General features: G+C 39.4%; 1 protein-coding gene across 5 annotated transcripts in view; it reads right to left on the bottom strand.

Moving 5' to 3' along the window:
* Positions 1 to 21,085, bottom strand: part of CPVL (carboxypeptidase vitellogenic like) — a 127,196-nt gene that overhangs the window by 96,315 nt on the left and 9,796 nt on the right. For 3 of the 5 annotated variants that reach the window (XM_072783633.1, XM_072783636.1, XM_072783637.1), the window contains exons 2-3: positions 12,606 to 12,793; positions 4,692 to 4,810 (exon numbers count right to left, since the gene is read on the bottom strand). In XM_072783633.1, the coding sequence (XP_072639734.1) occupies positions 4,692 to 4,810; positions 12,606 to 12,783 (297 nt within the window). In that variant the 5' untranslated portion in view covers positions 12,784 to 12,793. Of the gene's footprint in view, positions 1 to 4,691; positions 4,811 to 12,605; positions 12,794 to 13,234; positions 13,584 to 15,953; positions 15,989 to 21,085 lie in introns of those variants that run through there. The other 2 variants (XM_072783634.1, XM_072783635.1) reach the window with 2 other exon arrangements.

The raw sequence follows: 21,085 nt of genomic DNA, 5'->3' as shown, positions 1-21,085 counted from the left end.
ATCCCAGCCACTCCCCTTGGCCAGGGGAGCAAGATGGGGCCCTTAGTAAAGGGGTGTAGGCCTAACTCTAAATCTCTCTGGTTTGGACTCCATAATATTTGAGGCAAAAATCCAATAAATCATCTATCTTTGATATCTATAAGACAAATATAGGGTATCTTTCTCTAGTGGGAAGAATTCTAATTGTAAAAGTAATCACGTCACGCCTTATCTTCTCAAACAAGGAAAGCCTCATTCTTGCCTTATAATCTCTACCCAGTAGCAATAAATCCACACTCTTCACTGATGTTCAGCGACTTCCGATTTAGAATTGCCCCATTCCTGATCTCTTCTAACCTCCCATATTGCAACTGGTTTAGTTCTGCACAATATTTGTGTTAATAAACAGGAAAACTAATAATGATAATGATGAGGATAATGAAATAATAGCAATAGAAACTCTACTTACTACGTATCAGGCATCAGTCTAAGGCTTTCCCACATTCTTTCATTTGTTCCAAAACCGGTGTCAGGTAGGTATCATGATCCTCACATGTGGTGTATACAAACCAAGGTTTTGTACAAGCCTGACTAACTCAAGAACTGTCATGTTAATGCCTAGTCTAGCACCTTCCATGGCCAGTTTTCTCAGGATCAACATACGATGATCAAAAGAAAAGATTTCACCATCAGAGGCCTAGTTTTAAATTCAAAGTTCTGCAAATTTCTAGTTGGGCAACTTGGAGCTAATGATTTAATCTCTGTAATCCTCTTCATCTATTAAACAAGGATAATAATTGCTTTTTCGTGTGGTTATTGTAGGGATGTAATAAGAAAATGCACAGTGCTTAGCACATAGTCAATGTTCAATTAACAATAGTCATTATAATTATGACGTTTTTATTGGCCTCATTACACTTTTTTCTACCATGCCAAATGCCTATTATTCCTCTTGCATATTGCATCCCCACTGCACATCAATTTCCAGCTCTTGAATCCATTATGCACTGATTTGTATACAATAACAGAGAAGTCTCACAGAACTAACAGGAAGACAAAACTAATTTGAGAAACACCATCCTCCCCAAAATACTCAGAGGATATTACAAGTGTGGCATCCTTCCTGGATCTCTTATTTTCTCTACCTTCAATTTTTGTAGAGGGTCATTTCTCTCCTGAAGATAATATCAGCTGCTTCCCTGTGACAGGCAAGGAACTAATATTTCTGCCAAATGAAAGGTACTCTTCCCCTGTCTGGGTGATCACTGCTTCTCCTTCTCACATGCTTTATCTTCTTCACCCAAACTGGCCTGTTTCATAATTTACAGCCTGACTGGCTTGGCAAGAATGGTTACTTTGGGGCCTCGGATGCCAGCTGTGTGTGTGGGCTCCCCAGGTAAGGGGGGCTCAGAACAATCTATCCTGGCTGCCACTTGGTGACACTTGTCAGTGGTACCATCTTTCCATCCTGCTTGTTTCTCTCCTGAAGCTGAGCCTATCACTGCCAATAGAACACGCTGCACTCAAGCATCTTCTTTCCTGTTGTGGCGGCCTTGAGTTTATATCTCCTGAGATCATCTTAGAATAGGTTTAAGGCTATAGTCCTGGGCTCAAAAGAACATAATCTGGCCAGGGGACACAGAGGTAGATCTTCATTTAATTAAGGGGGGACACTAACAGCTCAGTCCCTGTTTAATGCAGTGGGGGTTCAGATGTCAGTCTGGCAATCAGGACAAGGTACAGAATCTAAGCCCATTTACCCAACTGGCTTTCCAGTCCCAGTGTACGACCTATGCTCTAGATGAAGCTGTACACCTGCTCAGAGGCAACCGAAGAAAGAAATGACTGAGTCTTTGTTTTGTTTTCATTTGACCACTTCGCTCACCATTAATTCCTGTTTTCATAAATCTGGATTATTACTATCAAAGATGCAAAATACAGAAGTCAATGGGGGAACTTCCTGGTATCAGAAACAGCCACTAAAGCAGAAGACGAAGTCAGAAGTGGGGTTTCTTGGGGTTAAGGGAGACAGAGACCTCAGGGGAAATGGAGGAACACCAAGCAGGATTAGAGGAACACGAAGCCATTTTAGGAAAGTTGACCCCACAGGCTACACTCCTCTCTTCAGGCTTGCATTCCAGCCCTCACCCAGGTGGGTGCATGGGACAACCCATCACCCCCACTTGTACCACTTTAGCTGGGAGAGGGGTTTCTTTCTGGTAAAAGGGATGTAGATCACTGTGGGGCCAGAAGCACCAGAAGCAGGACAGTGGCCTGTAGGCATGAACCATGGTTTCTCAAGCATGGTCCATCTGGTAATTCTACAACTTGTTGGCCTCTTCCAATTTATAAGTCAGAGTCTCTGGGGAGATTTGGAAATAATTCTTAAATACAATAAAATGTGGGAATTACTGAGAGAGAACATACTAAGAATCATAAATCTAGGCAAAATTTTCAAGTACCCATTTTGCACAGAATAATGGCCTTAAAAGTGTCCATGTCCAAATACCCAGATCCCATGAATAGGATGGTTAAGTCACACGGTAATTGGGAATTAAGGTAACTGATGGGATTAAGGTTGCTAGTCAACTGACCTGAAAATAGGGAGATTATCCTGGGTTATCCAGTGGGCCCAATGTAATCAAAAGGGTCCTTAAACATAAAAGAGGACAGCAGAAGACAAGAGCCAGAGAAGGTCATGTGACCACATGGAGTTGACCAGAGTGTCGCAATGGGAGAAGGATTCAGCCTCCTTGCCAATGCAGGCTATGAAGACAGAGGAAGGAGCAATGAAGCAAGGATTCTGAGCAGCCTCTAGAAAACACAAAAGGCAAGGAAACAGATGCCTGCTAAGAGTCTCCATTAGGACCACAGATCTGCCGACACCTTAATTTTAGCCCAGGAAGGCCTATGTCAGACTTCTGATCTACAGAACTGTGAAATAATAAGTTTGCATTGTTTAAACCACTAAGTCTGTGGTAATTTGTACAGCAGAAATAGAGAACTAATATAAAAGCTTTATGATAAATGCCTTTATTCAATGATATTAAAAGGCGTGATATTAAAAATGCACATATATAGCATGGTTTCTGAAAGGCATAAAGTTTAAGAGATTTCCAAGAACACACACCCAAAATTTCCACATGTTAGAATGAGGTCATATCGCATGAGGCTTAATTTTTTTTTTTTTCTTTTTTTGCATGAGGCTTAATTTATACCAGTTCAGTCGTATTGGATATTTGGATGTCTCCCTCCATGCTTCTAAAGATCCATTCTCTACTCTGCTCTGTGCCCTGGTACACAGGCTGCTGAGGACTGGTCTCCCTCACCTCTGTTTCCCAGATGGGTTCCACCAATGGGAGGTAGCAGCAGGAGTCTGGAGGGCACTTGGGTGCCAACATTGCACCCAATGAGTTCTCTCCTTTGATTTTGTGCTCTAAGCACCTCACTTGCATACTCAACAGTAACACCAAGGAAAAAATAAAAAACTCTAGGGTCCAGCACAGTCTTCCCAGAGTAGGTGAGAGCCGGAAGACTACCATGAGCCCAGCCAAAGAGCGTCTGGAATACCTCACCAATTCTTACATGTTTCCTCCCATCAAACAACTATGTGGTCAACTATGTCACAGGCCATGGCTGGGAAGACAAATGAGAAGTTAAGAAAATACAACCCAATAGTACCAACAAAAGCAATTTAATTTGAAAAAAACTACCCTAGAGTAAACAAATTTCATATATGCAACGTTGCTATATGCAAATCACATGCAAATATAAATACAACCCTCCCTAGGGATAGCTTTTTCTTTGTTTTCTCTAGTTTCTAAACCAAATCCAATTTGGAAAGTAAAAATAGAAAATTATCCTGTGGTGGGATAAAATTTATTTGTAAATAAAATTTATTTATTTATCTCAACACCTCTACCAATACCGCCCCCCCCCCGACCCACAGTACCCATTAGCCTAAAGTGATTTGTTCATGCTGAAGAATTGTGTGACACTGCCATGCACTAAGTAAGATGGGTAAAGTACAAGAACATACCTGGCCGTGTGTGTGTGTGTGTGTGTGTGTGTGTGTGTGTGTGTGTCTGGGCCTGAGAAAGTGAGGGATCCGTCTTTTAGGAAGCCATCCTAGATCTGCAGTCCTCCCTACCTGTCCAGCAAAGACTCCCAAAATAAATTGTTCTCTCTCTTCTGTGGCCCCACAGAGTCCTACTCAGTGGCTCCTGGATGCATGAAGGGGTGAGTACAAAAATAATAATGAGCACTGCAAAGTCCGTGGATGGAGCAGCCATGGAAGTCCACAATGTATTAACTCTCGACGTGCATTACCTGTGTATTTGGGGAATCTTCCACTCCTTATCATCCATTGGCTCCCTACTGCCCATCCTTGCCCAAGATATTTTTAGAACAGAACAATGACAGAATGATTTATAAGAAGACTGTGGCAGGAAGAAGGTGATAATGTGAATATTCTGAATAAGGCTGCAAGGAATTTAAAAGTTGGACCTTCCCTGCAAACATTCGTTTCCTTCACATAAACAGGAACACCAGAGTCACTGGCACTTATTTTTAGAAAAAAAATCTAAAAGGTGCAAAAAAAATAAATAAATAAAATAACAGTCCCTTGTTTGTAGGCTAACATTTCTGCCCTGGGGCAGCATTCTCAGCTGGAGAGGGGTAGCGTCCTATTAGGGCACTCTTAGCAGGCCTACCTGAGCCGGGAAGAACCAGAAGAAGAGGTTGCTGTTGTAGGTTTTATTCACGGTGATGTAGCCAGCGTAACTCTTCACATTCAATCCTGAGAAAGCAGTGACCAAACTCTTTGTTTTTGCTGGCGGAAGAAAAAGTTTACCCAGGGATTAGAAAAAATAATACAGTGTGAGCCATCTCCCTCTTGGCCTGTCTTCTCCTTCCCAGGGGCCAGGTCTGGGATGGATGATCCAAAAGGCTACAGAGGATTGGCACAAAGGTACTTACTGTAGCAAATTCCAGCCTCTCCTGGTCAATGCCACATACTCAACATTTACAACTTAGCCAAGGACAAGTGACAGTTTTGACATTTTTTTGCGTGTGTGAACTATAAGATTTTTTTTTTTTTTTTTTAAGAAAAAGAGAATAGCACCTATCCTCAGCTCCAGTCTGAAAAGTAAGCCGTGGTATTCGCATTTGGGTCCCTGGGAAGGCCAAAGCAGAAGTCACCCAGTTCCAAAAGGTGAGGCAGTTGCAAGAAAAACAACATAGCTAAGTAGCTCTTGGCCTCCGGAAGGCCTGTATCTCCACACTCTCATTATTATGAAAGCAAAAGGCCTGCCAGTTGCATTAAGGGAAATGGGCTGACGCATGTGGGCAGGGTGGGAGGCTGGGGAGGGTAGGGAGGGGCAGCCAGCGAGGCTAGGGGTGACCTCGTGGCTGCTCAGAGGAAGCCAAATAGGACAACAGGATAGTTGTAGAGAGCAGAGGTCATGGCTTTTTATGGCACCAAAGGGCAGGAACATGGAGGGGGAAGAGGGGCTGCTCAGATGGCTTGAGAACGTCCAGGAGTAAATAGTACTATGAGGTGCAAATACTTTATTATTTATTTATTTATTTATTTATTTATTTATTTATTTATTTTTAAGATTGTATTTATTTGTTGGAGAGAGAGAACATGTGAGTGGAAGAGCAAAGGGAGAAGGATAAGCAGACTCCATGCTGAGCACAGAGTCCCACAGATGGGGGGCTTGATCTTATGACCCCGGGATCAGGACCTGTGCCAAAACTGAACCCAAGAGTGGGATGCCCAACTGACTGAGCCACCCAGGCACCCCTCGAGGAGCTAACACTTTAAGGCCACAGTCCTGAGGGCTTTACATTGGGCGGTAGGTATAATTATTAGCCCCACTTTACAGATGAAGTTCAGAGAGGGTAAGTAACTTGCCTGAGGTCACATGGCTAGTAAAGGGGAGCTGGGATTCAAAACTAACAGTCAGGCTGCAAGGCTGCAGAGTCTGTTCCTTCTCTCATCCTGCTACACTGCTCGGGACCAGAGAGTTATTCAGAAAGCATGGGTGGCAGGGAGTGAGAGGAGGAGCAGTGATTAGGAAAAGAATGGAGAAGAAACAGGAAACAGATGGCAGGGTGTATGGGGAACTAAAAGAGGAGGAGTCTGGGTGAAGAGAGGCTCCTTGGTGGTGACAAAGCAAGCATCCCCCAAAAAACTAATGATTCAAGAAAAGCTATTTATGTCTGACATGTATTAAGTTAGAAACTGGTTAATAGAGAGGAACAGGTCCGGAAGCCTGGTCCTTCACACATGCCACCAACTAAAGATGCCCTTAGCGGGGTGCTGGAGCCCAGAGGCTCTGGAGTGCTGTCAGTGCCTCTTCCCAACCTGGCACTCAGCAACATCCCTGCTAGCATGCAATGAACTGTGCTAAGGATGTTTATACTCAGGGATGGGCGCTACAAATCAGGGCCCCGCCCCTCAGAGCCGCTTGTGAAACTTAGCAGCACACCATGACCCAGGGGCTGCAAGTTTCTCTTTTAAAAAATAGTGTCCCTCCCCTCGCAGGGAGACTCTCCTCTAGAACAGCACCGTTTCCTTTCCTTTGCCCTTTGCTGATCCTCACGCTGCTACTGGCCGGCCCTGTGGTCCTTTGGGCAGTCATTTAACCTGTCCGCGCTTCAGTTTCGCATCTGCGAAGGTGGATGACCTCATGGGTCAATGAGAGTAAGAGGCCGTACATGTATAACCTTTAGACAAGAAGCTGGGTCTTCGGGAGCTCAGCTATTGTTACCTGGGGAATGCACCTGCTGATTAGAACAAGGAGCAGAGGCGATGGGGAGACAAAGGCAGGGTTTCCACGGCAGTTTCCAGAGGGTCCTGCTAAGCCAGTAGAACAAGGACACAGGTTTCTGAATCGGGCAGACCCAGGTTTGCGATTCCAACTAGGCTCCCTGACAAGTTGCTTTATCTCTCAGAGTCTCTCTTTCCTCTTATGCAAAATGTGAGTACTGATTTCCCCACCCTGGGCTTTCTGCGAGGATCAAATGAAGAAAGCTGCACATAAAATGAGACTCCCCCAAGGGAAGAGAAGATTGTCACTAGCTCGCATGAGCCTCCCCACCTGCAGTCTAGAAGACTTTGCTTTTTTCTGGCTTAGTCCAGTTCCCCCAGGGAAGATCGCTTAACTCAATTCAGCTTCTCTAGCTCTTTCTGTGCTCTTTCCAAAGAGATCTATCCTTCCCTACCAGAAAAAAGGCAAAGAAACAAGAAAGGGAGAGGGGCATTTTAAGAAAAGGAAAAGGGAGATGTTTAGGGAAAGTGGTATGTGCCAGCCCACACCCTTTCCCCACCCAGCAGCCTTGCTTCCCTCCACCCTCTTTTGCTTCCGCTCTCAATTAGCCCAAAGAAGGATCACCCTCCAGGGCTGGGCAGCCTTTCAAAACCTTTTTTTTTTTCTTTTGGCCATTTAAAAATTGAGATCTAATGCACATATAATGTTATATTAGTCTCGGATGTGCAACCTAACCATTCAATATTGCAAAGTGGTCACCACAATGTCTAGTAGATACCCATCACCACACATAGTTACAAGTTTTTTTTCTTATAACAAGGACTTTCAAGATCTATTCCCTTAGCAACTTTCAAACATGCAATACAGTATTGTGAACTATAGTCACTCTGCCATACATTATTCTATCCTCAGGACTCATTTCTTTTATAATTGGAATTTTGTACCTGAAACGCTTCTGACATATTTTCCCCCAAACTATTAATCTTCTCAAAATCAGAGAACCACGCCCCCCCCCCAAAAAAAAGGAGGATAGAGAACCGAAGATGGAGGGGTTGGGAATAAGTGAGATGTGAATCACAGAGAGGTAAGTGAGCAGGAGAGGATTCAAAAAAGAAGACTGAGAAAAATGAGAAAGGTCAAAGTAGAATGAGAAAAAAAGGAAATATATAATAGAAAGGAGCTGGCGGGAATGGAATATGGGAGAGAGATGATTGAATCAATCTATCTCTCTGAGGCCAGCACAGCACAAGGTCCGCTGGCCTGCTCTGAAAATGACTCAGATGCTCTCCCAGCCCCTCCTTTTCTGAGGATTCCAAAGTTGCTTGCCTGCTATCTTTTACTCAGGTACATTTGCTGCCTTCCCTTCTAGACCAGAGGCTACTGGAAAGCAGGGAAATTGTCTTGTTTATTTTTGTACCCACAGAGATGCTGATTTAAAAACTTAAAGACATTCGATGCTCACTTTTTAATGAATGTTAGTGAATGGATGCATGAATTAATAAACTAAAACCTGTCGCACTGACAATGCACTAAAATCAGCATATTTCTACAAAATCTTCCTAAGGAAGGCAGGCCTTATGAAGATCTTAAGAATTTAGAAGAACTTTTCCCTGCCTCACAAAAAAAGTGTTTCACTCCATTTCAACTTTTAAATTTCCCTTAACAAAATCATGGTAAAATAATTAAAAGTTCTTTCAACTAAAATGATATTTCATACTTTCAAATGTTGGGTTCATCCTTCCAGAGCCTATTAATGGAATGTGGAAAACAAATTCCCAAGATGTAGGAGTTTCTTACTTCCTGGAACTATGACTCACAATACAAATGTTCAAAACAGTTAAAAAAAGGAAAGGTTTTCTTTGAAGTGATTTCACTTCCTCCTTATTATTTACTGCGGTTACCAATGTTTGTGATATTAACACTTTGAAAAAGTTTGGAATGTGACCAAAGAAGGACTTGAACCCCCTAGTCAGGGTGCACATCATATTCACAAAGACTCCAGGACGGAGAAGATGCTGCCAGACCATAAGTCATAATAAATTTACACCTTATAACAAAATATTCTTTAAAGTTTGTGAAAAGGCTGTGTCTGTTAGAATTTTAAAATTTGCCTCCTTTATTCATTTTGCTTCAAGGGTTTATTCTAGCTGCAGAGAAAGCAAACATGCAATTACAATTACGCAAAACTAAATCAGCTAATTGGGAGATTAAAAAGTTAAAAATCCCTTTGTCTTTTTGTGAATTACTATTTATCTCAAGAATGTTCCATTGCGATCCTAAGACTCACGTTCCTAAGGTTTTGACAGACTCAATAAACAAAAGGGATTTAGGGGAATGTGCTGACCATCTGTCCAGGGTTTCCTGAACTTTCAGTAAAGCGGATGAATAAAATTATCCTTAATTATGTTATCAGGACTGCATTTGAATACCCAGATGTACCAGATTTCAGATCAGCCACTTAAAATTCCATTCAAAGATTCTGACAGTGTAACAGAACTGTAGAAAGTGACATTACATCAGATTTACTATTTTAAATGTTGTCCCTCATCAGATGGTGATCCATCAGAGTTGGCACAGAAGGACAGAGGATGAAAACTACCTCCCTCAAGAGTTTCTTCACTGCTGCTGATGACCACAATGGTGAATCGCTTGTAGGCAACAAATACAAGAATGGGAGGGATGCGGAAGGTCTCTCGGATGGGCTTCTCTATATTCTTTTCACTTGCTTCTTCCAGCTATATGATGTGACACACCATCACAGTTGTCTTCACCAAATGCCTCTATTAAAACTATACACATCCCTTCTCCATCTGCCCAAATCTTACCTAGTGCCTTTCAGCTCTGGATCTAGTCACACATCGCAGTGGCTCATAGGTGGGGTTCTGGAGTCAGCAAAGATAGGTTTTAATTCCACCTTTGCCATTTACTATCGTTAAATGGCCCTGAGCAAGATACATAATTTCTCTGGGCCTCAGTTTTCTCATCTGTAAAATGGGAACAATAATTACGCCTTCTTCATTAGGGTTGCCCTGAGTATTAAATAAGCTAAGATGTGGGTTACACCCATCTCTGGCACGTAATAGGGTCTAAAACTTAAATTCCGCAAATATTTATGTAGTGCCTATTACATACAGAAATTGTGCTAAGTCCTGGGAATATAATTATTAAATATTAGCCATTTGCTATTTTGACTACTACACCAGTACTATTTTCTGGACTCTACCAACCAATAGGATAGCTTCCTTCTCAAAATTTCCAGCATGCCTACTTCAAATGTAATACTTTAGTGTTTTAGCTCACTGCCTTATTCCTTGTTTCATGTGTGTGCATCTGGTCACTTCAGAATAGCACAAGAGTCTTGGGGTGCATGGGTGTCTCAGTCAGTTAAGTTTCTGCCTTTGGTTCAGGTCATGATCTCAGGGTCCTGGGATCAAGCTCCTCGAAGGGCTCCTTCTGCAGCAAGGAGTCTGCTTCTCCTTCCCCTTCTGCCCCTCCCTGACCTCATTCTTTCTCTCTCTCTCTCAAACACATAAAATCTTAAGAAAAAAAAAAGAACACAAGAGTCTTAAACAAAAGGAAGTAAATTACAGCAGGTATATTACAGAAAAGAAGTCAAAAAACCTATGTCCTAAACGCATCTCTGGTATTCTTATCTACACCTCCTTGGGCAAGTCATGTAAGGTATTGGAGTCTTGAATTCCTCTCACCTATGGATTGATAGGACTGTTTATGAGTATTCAACTCCTTTTCGGCCCTAAACTGAAAACATGCTTTGATTTATTGTTAATGAACATAATCTAAGTTGTCAGTGCCCATTTTTTTAAAGAAACCAAAAAAATGGTGATCCATTTTGGTGGATTTGGATATTTTGCTTCTTCATATATGTCTAGCAATGTGAGCCTGTGCCACTGGGATACCATCTTTTCATGACTTTTCCACATCAAATAAAAATGAATCTTTTTTTTTTAAAGGACTGACTACATCATCAACTGTACCCTGATGTACACTGACTACACTACTAAAGTTTTTCGCCTTCTCTTAGAAAAGAGATAGGAGATGTGGAATCATGTGTATGCCAGAAGACATATGACCAGAACTCAAAAGCACTTTTAAGATACAAGAATGTGTTGGTTTTAAAGCAAACGAAACAAAAATAAAAAATAAAAAAAATTGATGATATCCTATTGGCTATGATTATATTTCAAGTAAAGAAAAGTTGCTTTATTTTAGAACTTTTCTATAGAGGACTTATTTTTGACTTTATTTTTGATCTTTTTTGATAGACTTATTTTTGATCTTTAAAATAAATATTTCCCTAAAATTTCCAGTATCACTTCCACATTCTCATGCTATCTACCAACCTAGCAGCCTCCCAGTCATTAACTAGGTTTTCCCACCTGTGATTAGAGATAAACTTCAGTCCTTCAAAGCAAACGCCCCCATCTATGTGCCAGCACCATGTCTCTCATCTACTTAAAGAAAGTACTCCTGGGGCACCGGGTGGCTCAGTCAGTTAAGTGTCTGACTCTTTTTTTTTTTTTTTTTTTTTGACTCTTGATTTCAGCTCAGGCATGCATGATCTCAGGGATGTGGGGTCGAGCCCCATGTCGGGCTCTGCAATCAGCACAGAGTCTGCTTGTTCCTCTCCCTCTGCTTCTCCCTCTACATCCTCCACTGGCTCACATGAGGTCTCTCTCAAATAAATAAATAAAATCTTTTAAAAAAAGAAAAAGGCAAGTACTCCTGAAATCGTTACCCCCACCTTGATCAACTTCCCCCTCTGTTGGATCATTCCTATCAGCAAATACATGTCTCTTACCTTCTTAAAAACCCTTCCTGCCCCCACAGCCCCCTCCAGCCACCACTCCATTTCTCTGATTCCTTTTACAGACAGCATCTCAGAGTAACTGCCTCTGTGCTATTTTACAGTTCAGGAGCCTACTAAAGTCCAGAAAGACAAAGTAATTTATCTATGCAGTGATTTTCCTAAATATAAAAAAAAAATTAAGAGCAGGGGCATATCATAAATTTTAATCTCTGATGATAGCAAATGACACACTTTTCCCTATGAGTAATATTATAGAAAACCCCACAATTTCTAAATAAAAAGGCATTCACAAACACTAGTATTTATGGAGCAATGTACAGGTTACAAAGAGTCTTTATGTGCCTTTTCTCATCTGATTCTTAACATTCCTGCAACTTGACTAAGAGGTTATATTCCATCTTGTTAATGAGGGAACTGAGGCCTAGGAGGTTTGGGTAACTTGCTGGGCCGCGCGGCCCAACGCTGTGCCTGTGGTCAGAGGCTGAGGAATGAGATAGGGTGTAAATCCTGCAGCTACCAGTTGGTGTCCATGTGACTCTGGCAAGTAACTTAATCTGTCTGCTTTAGTGTTCTTGTCTGTCAGTCAAATGGATACAACGCCTTGGGTTGGGAACCAGTAGCTGACGTGTATGGAGTTCTAAGGAGAGTATTAACTTTATTAAGTCCCAATTGTGGCCAGGCATTATGCTAGTTTTATAAATAGAAGTGTAAAAATACCAGAATATATTTTGAAACCTGTAAGATAATTGCTTTAAAAAAAAAACTGTTGGGCAGCCTGGGTGGCTCAGCAGTTTAGTGCCGCCTTTGGCCCAGGGTGTGATGATCCTGGAGACCAGGGATCAAGTCCCATGTCGGGCTCCCTGCATGGAGCCTGCTTCTCCCTCTGCCTGTGTCTCTGCCTCTCTCTCTCTCTCTCTCTCTCTCTTTTTCTCTCTCTCTGTATCTTTCATGAATAAATAAATAAAATCTTTTTTAAAAATGTTGAAAATATGCCAATGGTTTTCTGATTTTATTAAACTTACCTTCTTTGAGTTTCCCAGCTTCAATGTAGGGAGTAAGAAATAATGGCTTTCCTACGTCTCCCTTATGTGGTACGGAAACCTGAGCTCTTTTGTATAATGAGTGAAAGAGCCCATCACCACCAGGGCAGAACATGAACAGGGCCACCAAAACAATCGCCTTCCACGTGGCACCAACCATTCTCCTAGTCCTAGGATGAAAACAACAAATGAATCCAAAGAGTAAATATTTACCAGCCTTTTGACATACAAGATATTCATTTATTTTCATTCAAAAAATATGTATATTGTAAAAAAAAAAAAAAAAAAAAAAACCAACCCAAAGTATATTGTGTGTCAAAGCCCCTTGCAAAGCATCTTGGATACCACCTGAATAAAACAGACCCAACCCCTGGTTACCCTGAAGTGAATAGTCTAAGGGGCTGTTCATGGATTTATCATTATCACTAGAAACAACTTACATTTCTAAAACTGTGGTCTAAAAAGTAAATTCAGTACAGGATTAGATAAAGCCTCAGGACAACAAGGACTCTAACTCATCACCGAATGAGTTGGCGGAGACAGTTATCGACCACAGGAAGGGAGAGGACTGAGAACACACCTCAGACTAGGAGAACCCAGGAAGACCTTACCAATCGGATGTGAGTAAAATGTGGGTGGAACCCAGATGGGCAGGAGAAATAGGGAAGGCATCACTGATGGGTCAAACAGCTTGAGCAAAAGTGAGACTTCAGTTGTCCATGGGTACTTTGTAGAGAAATTTAAAATAAAATGGATTTTCCGCGTACCCCTTCTCTTACAAACCATAAACTTTGATTCCGAGAACAAAAAAGAAAGAAGGAAGAAAGGGAAGGTCCTAAAACTATCCCCTATAGCTAGCTATTAAGCTCAAGACCTACACCTCAAACTTTATGAACACAGCTCCTCAAGGGTCTTCAAATCTGGAGTTTGCCTATTTATCTCAGCTGATAATAATAATGGTTTAAAATTGTATGATGAGTTCCTTAAACTTCTACATAAACATGTAACTTGTATTTACAATGGACTTTCCCATGTGTCTTCAGTTTATTTGAATATCTTAATAGCCTGACCGAGAAATCAAACATTACCATCACCAATTTTAGATAAGGAAAACTTGATTCAAAGGACTATCTTATCCAAGGACATGCTGAATCCCATCAAGGCAAAGACCAGATTAAGGTAAATCAGGGGTAGAGGCAGGGCTGGATCTCATTTTTTTCTGAAATTTTGATGTTTTGTTCATCATGGATTTTTTTTGTATTAATTTTGATGTTTTCCAAATATTGCATTAAAATACTATGTATCATGATTATTGAGTTTTTCGGTAATCTCTTGAATTTTACCTTGGGCAGGGGCCTCAGTTGATTTACCTTAATCCTTAATGCTAAGTGTTATGATCCTATATCAGTGCTATTATTATTCTGCACTACTAATTAAGCATGATCCAAATTCTTAGCTCTAAAGTCTAAGTAAAGTACATGAAATGAATAAATACTTTACTCATTCAGGTTTCTGGATATAGAAAGAAATATATAATTATGCCAATATAATGTCTGCTTTGGACTGCTTAAAATAGTGCTTTAAAAATGCCATGCCATTAAAACATCTAAAAACATGAAATGTGTAAAAATCTATTACTACATGCTTATCACAACCCAAGTTGGCACAACATGAAAATACTGGTTGTAACAAATTTTAGACACAATTCTCCAATAAGATAAACATTTATAATTATAATTTGATCGAATATATAATGCTTGTCAAATCTTTCATGGTTAGCTTAATAGAATTCCCCATACTTCATGTAAACAAGCCCAACCAAATATAATATGTAGCTAAAAAATGGTTTTGCCTATTATTGACTATAATAAGGAACAAAATGAATTTAAAAACTGAAATTAGTCCCAAGAAGCCCAAGGGTAATGACCACTATTGCACTGATAAAACTTTTTGTTTTTTATTATGTGCACTTATTACACTGATGTTTTAATAACATAATTACTTTCAAGGAATACTTAAAATCAACAATCTTACTAGCTGGTTCAGGGAAAAAAATCTGTGGAATTAAAAAAATACTGGAAGAAGCTCTTCCAGTAAGAGGTGTTTTGTTTTTTGTTGTGTGTGTGTGTGTGTGTGTGTGTGTGTGTGTGTGTGTGTTTTTCCTGGCGGCAGAAATAAGAACCTAATCACACCATCTAATTTCTCAATCTTCCTGTTGCAAACCTCCAGCTCCCTTTAATGGAAGTCATTAATATTTAAATAACCAGGGTAGTAACAACACTTCCCCTTGTAAGCAGATGTTGACTCAAAGATGTTAAAGAAGGAAAGAGGTAAAACTCATCTTGTTTTAATTGACATAAATCTAATACGTAAAAGTAAGAGTTGGGTCAATTTAGCAGATCTCATTAACATTTAATCAAATAACTATTAGACTCATGGTTTCTCGTGTTGGTGAATTAAAGCAACAACATACTTCATTTCATAATTCCCATTTAACCATCAGAAATCCTGAATTGTGCTTGGCTGTCACCTCTCCTCACAAAAATGAAAGCTATAATCACAAATGGAGAAGTTTTTTTTTTTTTTTCTTAAATCCTTCTCAAATGTTTTTGCTTATCCTAAATTAGCCTGAATCTTATCATGTATTGAACATTTATTGAGTACTTTCTAAACAAAAAACCTGGTACTAGAAGCTATTGCCCACAGAAAGTGAAAAAAAAAATAACCATACAATTTATCATGTCTATTTGAAATAATATGAAAACATTGATGCTATTTCCAGTTCAAATACATCATATTGAAGGATTCAGGCACACTGTTCCTCCTAATGTTTAGAAACATAAAAACCTAAGTAAATACAAAGCAACATTGGCAGAATTAAATAACCTAAAGGTCAAAAGTATATGATTTGCTAAAATTGTCTTACTAAACTTTAAATATTATGGTTGGCAACCATATGTCCAAAGTACAATGTTTTTCTATAAACACAGCTATTTATCATAGTGTTCCTTAGAATAATAAAAACTGTCAACACTGCAAACAATTTAGAATAAGTAAGTTGTTGTACACCCAAAAGATGGAATTATACACAGCAATTCAAATGATGAGAATATTTTGGAAAATATATTAAAACATTAGGAAAGAAGACCAATTATACTGGATATATGGTAGTTTCTCCTTAGTTAATACTTCTTTGAAATTTCTAAATTTTCTATAAGAATTACTCTTATAATTAGAAAAAAATTAGTTTTTGGTTTTGCTTTTGTTAAGATAAAGTGAAGCAACTGAAAGACATGGCAAAAAATGCTTGTTCCTTATTCCTTGTTATACCTGGTTATGACCTCTTGCGTTTCCTAGGAATAAGGGTTCTGTTTGTTCTTTATTAACATTCTTCTTTCTTTAACATTCTATGAAGATGTGTCTTGATCTCCTAGAGCCATGGAACCTCAAGACTCAAAGTAAACTTTCTCTTTGGTAAATTATAGGGCTCTGCATAAATGTGAGCTGCTTTATAATAATAATTACTATTATTATATTGTATTTAATTCTGCCTGGAATAGAGTCCATAACAAATGTGTACATAATTGGTATTGGCATATATTTGTTGAATTGATGTGTCTAAATAGTGAATCATATTTTTGACAGATATGAGATATTAGATATTCATGTGGTCCAATTCTTTCATCTTGGAGACTAGAAAACTGGAGTCAGAGAAGTACGTAAGTGACTTAAGATTACACCATTGGCAAGTAGTAGGGCCAAGACTCAAAGCAAGAATTTATTTATGGCTGTAAATCGAATCTGCTTTCCACACTTCCATCTTTGGTCACAATTATATTCAGATAATTCTGTTATTGTCTCAATAGATAATTAACAGCCTGTAACACTCCTAAACCCCTTTCTCAGATCATTAGAGCATGCAATAAAAAATAACAAATGGATAAACAGAAATATTAATAAGTAAATCTTCCTAGAGAAATTTGTTTTTTAGAAACAGTTGACCTTAATCCAGGTTTTGTCAACTAATACACTGACACTTCAGCAAGACAGTGGACTTCTTTGAATCCCAGTCGATGCTTTTAAAACCAATGGTTACTTTCCAGGATCTTTGAGAGCTAGTTGTTCAACAAAGCCATTTTTAGAAATTAAACTATAAAAGCTTACCATGTAATAAGTTTTCTTCAAAAACATAACTAATAAATGCCTAAAACTCATCACTTCATAACCATTTACTACATTTTACCAAAACTCCAGGGTTACGGTGTTTGTAGGGGTGGGCAGATGACATAATGGTTTGCTACAGTGCATTTCTTTCCAACTCTGTGAAGTCTTGTTGGTATCCTAAAATCTGCCATGGTGGGAGTAGTTACACCTCAGAAATCAGCAAACACCCCCACTCCCAGAGAGCTGGTTTTTAAACATTTACCTACACATGGTGATGTCATGCTCCTAATTTGAAAAATGAGCTGGAAACTACTTTCCATCAACTCACACTCCAATTCCAATTGAAGTGATCACCATTAGAGACAAGAGAGGACAATCCTGCCAAGTTGTCCTCTGTGTTTGAAAACAAGCGTGAACATGATCAGATACAAGGCTTCTAGACAAGAAACCTGAAAAAGCCACTGGAAACTGTGGTTTAACAAGTGAAAAAAGAATCAGGAACTAAAACTCCAGAATGAGGACAAAGAAACAAAACAGCAAATTATTAAGCCACCCCTGTTCTCTCCCTCCTGCTTCCTTCTTTTATATTATAGATTATTCCAATGAAAGGATAGGAATTGTTCATGTAATAATTGCTGTATGTGCAGTAAAATAGCTATTTGGATTCCGGCTCCATTTTAACTGTCTTTAGTAGCTCCCAACATAGTAAAAACATCCCCCCCCAAAAAACAAAACAGGCCAGCTAGTAAAAGACATTTCCATGAAATTTGTAATAAAAGAAAGGTACAAAAAAGTGGTTCCTCTACTTTAAAAAGATTTAAGCACATCTCAAGATTATTCAAGCATATCCAAAGCACCCGAATCCTATAATGAAGAGCTATTGTGCAACCCTCACCTAAATACCAAATCTAGCTCTTTTGCTAAAAGATTTAGATGCAAACAAGTGGTCTATTTATTTATACAAACAAACCTTTATCTAAGAAAACAAACTTCTGTATAAACAGACTTTTATTTTGAGGGATCCACTACTCATTTTCCTCAAGACATCATTTGAATTTCTCAAATTGATATTTGAAGTACTCTTTTCCCAGGAAGGACATAGTACTAGACACACAAGGTGAGAGGTGGTGATAGGCAATCTTCTGCTGAGAGGGCAGTGAGACCATGCTTATCTCCTTTTCACAGGCCACCCCTCTGGCATCAGACAGGGGTGTCTAATCTTGCTAATGACTTAGTTGTTCCCATTCTCGCCATCTTATTTTTGGACTCAAGGGAAAGGGAGGTAAACTTGAGTTATGCAGCAGGTAGAGGATGAAAAGAATTAGGAAGAGGAGGAATAATATTATCTGACACAGCAGGAGGAAGCTTTACCTTGAAGTCTCACTCCAACCAGAAGGAAAATTTGAATGGGGGGTGGTGGGGAGAGTAAAAAGTAGACATGTCTCAAAATGTTAATAACAGTTTTAAAACAGAAAGACATCCTCATGATCCTCATGAGGCCTCGTCATAGTAATACCAGTAACAGCTACCAATCATTGAACATTCTCTATATACAAGGAAATGTGCTAATTGTTTTATATTTTTCCTCCCACTTTAGAGATGAGAAACTAATCCTCAGAGAATTTAAGTTATTGGCCTAAGTTCACACCACTAATAAGTGGTAGAGCAAGGAGTTAAGGCCAATCATAATCAGTCTACAAAGAATATTCTACAGTCGCAATACTGGCATCTCCCAAAATGTGCTATGTGGGCCAGGGTCCCTCCTCCTTATTCAGGTAAATCTGGAAGTATTATATATTATATCCCTGCAGAATTAAACGATTATGTTGCTAAGAAGTTCTGTTGTAAATAAATCTGTTAAAACTTTAGCCCAGTATTTCCCAAACCAATAATTTTTGATCAGGAAAGAGTTCTTATTTTTTTGTAATAACTAAACATTTTATGTAATGCACTCTGTGACCTTTACTTATTCAACAAAACATGGTGGTGAAACATTTATACCCTTGGCCCTTCCTGCTGGGCTAACACTTCAGTTATGGTCTGAAAACGTCTCTGAGTAGAGCTAGCTTTAAGGATACAATGCAAAAGCTCTGAGGTACGACTAAGTTTTGTTTGTTGTTGGTTGATGAGAGTACAGGCACATGATGAGTTCAGAGGGTGCTCAGGGCCAAAATACATAGAGTTTTAGCTGTATATTCATATTCATTAGCATTAGGGAATATTAGGTCTAATCAGAATTGTGATATGTGAAATGATGGCTCTGGCTGGCATCTAGCAAGTAGACTACAGGAGAATAAGGCCAGGGTATCAATTAGGAGACTGATATAATATTCCAGGATAGATGGCAGAGGCTCAAGCTAGGAAGTAGCGGTGGGAGTGATGAGAAGTGTGAGCTACATTTTGTAGGCAAACCTACTGGTATTTACTAATAGACTAGATGCAATGGCTGAGGGGAAGAAAAGAAGTAAGGATGACTCCTAACTTTTTTTTGCCCAGAGCAACTTCATGGATTGTTATGGGTGGCATTGTGTCCCCAAAAAGATATGCTGAAGTGCTAACCCCAGGACCTCAGAATGTGACCTTATTTGGAATTAGTGTCTTTGCAGATGTAATCAGTTATATTAGAATGAGATCATACCAAATTAGGATGGGACTTTAATGCTATGTAACTGGTATTTAGCAAAGAAACACACAGAGGAGAGTGCCATGTAAAGCCAGAGAAGACAGCCAAGTGACAGTGAGTGCAGAGACTGGAGTGGTGCATCTAATGAGCCAAGAATTACAAAGGATTGCTGGCAAACATCAGAAACAAGAAGAGTCAAGGAAGGGTCCTCCCTCCACCTCCTTCTAGAGATTGCAGAGGGAATATGGCCTTGCCAACATCTTGATTTTGGACTTCTATATGAAACAATAAATTCTGATGTTTTTAAGCCTATCGGTTTCTGGTACTTTTTATAGTAGCCCAAGAAAACTAATACATGGATAGTGGGACTAATAAACAACTGGAGGCTAAGAAAAATGTGGAAGGAGGCAGGATGGAGGAGGTAAAATTTGAGTCATCAACAATAAAATGGAAAAGAGAAGCTAAATTGATTTCTTATTAAGATATGTCTGGTATTATTATAAGTCAGGATTTCCCACGGGATCCTTCATGAAATATTAGCTCAGTAAGATATTAATAGATTTTAAAAGGGCAAAAGTTTGAGAAAATTTGGGTTAAACAAGCTTAAATAGGCTTCCTGGTTTCAGAACATCTCAGAGCCTTTAATTTGTTACTGGGCAAATGTGTTTATTTGACTGTGATACTATTCTTAGAGAGGTCCTGACTCCAGAGGTTTATACAAGACCTATTCAGATGAGGACACTAATTCCAAGGTAGAACAATTTTAAATCCTGGGCTAATTTTCTTAAGCTCCTACTTAGCTATTATTAGACAATAAAGCTGGAATTCGAAGCCAGATCTAGGTGATTCCAAAGTCCATGTATTTTACATGTATCACTGTAAAAATGATATAATATAAGAAAATCTGCCTCCACATAACTTTTGACATTATATGAAAGCAGAATTCTGGGTAAACTTGATTATCTCAGCATTTGCAAAACTTATAGGTGCTAAAATTGCAAGTGACTTAAGGGCATGTTTATCTGCAAAGCAGTGAAAATCACATGCCCAGAGAATGCTTTTTCTAGTGTACGTCTTTCAGTTTTGAAAACAATTTTTTAGGGGTAGCTGAAGCCCTCGGTCCTTTAGGACTTGGGGCAAAAGCACTATCTTTCAATGAGAAATACTTTTTCTGATGTAATTAGCCCTATCCTTCTTAGGATTAGCCTCCTTTTTGCTATCTACTGTAACTAAATTTCTCAAATAAAAACTTAAGATACATGGTGTGGCAAATACAAGTAGAAGACCAGGCACAATGGATGAGAATATTTTAAATGAGGATGGTCTTGGGAAATTCTGCAATGTCTTCACCTTAACCACCGCTCCCTGAGATGACAAGAAACTGTTCCCTGATTCCAAAACAGACATATTATTGCAGAGAGTAACTGCTACATAATACTCCCTTAGTTGAGTCTAATATTTCCTCATCTCCTTTTCCACACATTGCTTCATCTGGTCTTCAAAGTAGTTAGTGGCTCTCTAACAGAGACCCATGTTGATGGAGTAGAGCTGAGGTGGACTCCAAGTTCACTGGACCATCCACTCAATAAACACATATAGTTGACCCTTTATCAACATGAAGGTCAGGAGTATGACCTCCTGGACAGCTGAAAATCCATGTATAACTTTTGACTCC

The sequence above is a fragment of the Canis lupus genome, chromosome 18, assembly GCF_048164855.1.
Source record: "Canis lupus baileyi chromosome 18, mCanLup2.hap1, whole genome shotgun sequence".
In the NCBI taxonomy this organism is placed as follows: domain Eukaryota; kingdom Metazoa; phylum Chordata; class Mammalia; order Carnivora; family Canidae; genus Canis; species Canis lupus.
Note: the sequence above shows the minus strand (reverse complement) of the source record. Positions and strands in the feature narration are given on the sequence as shown.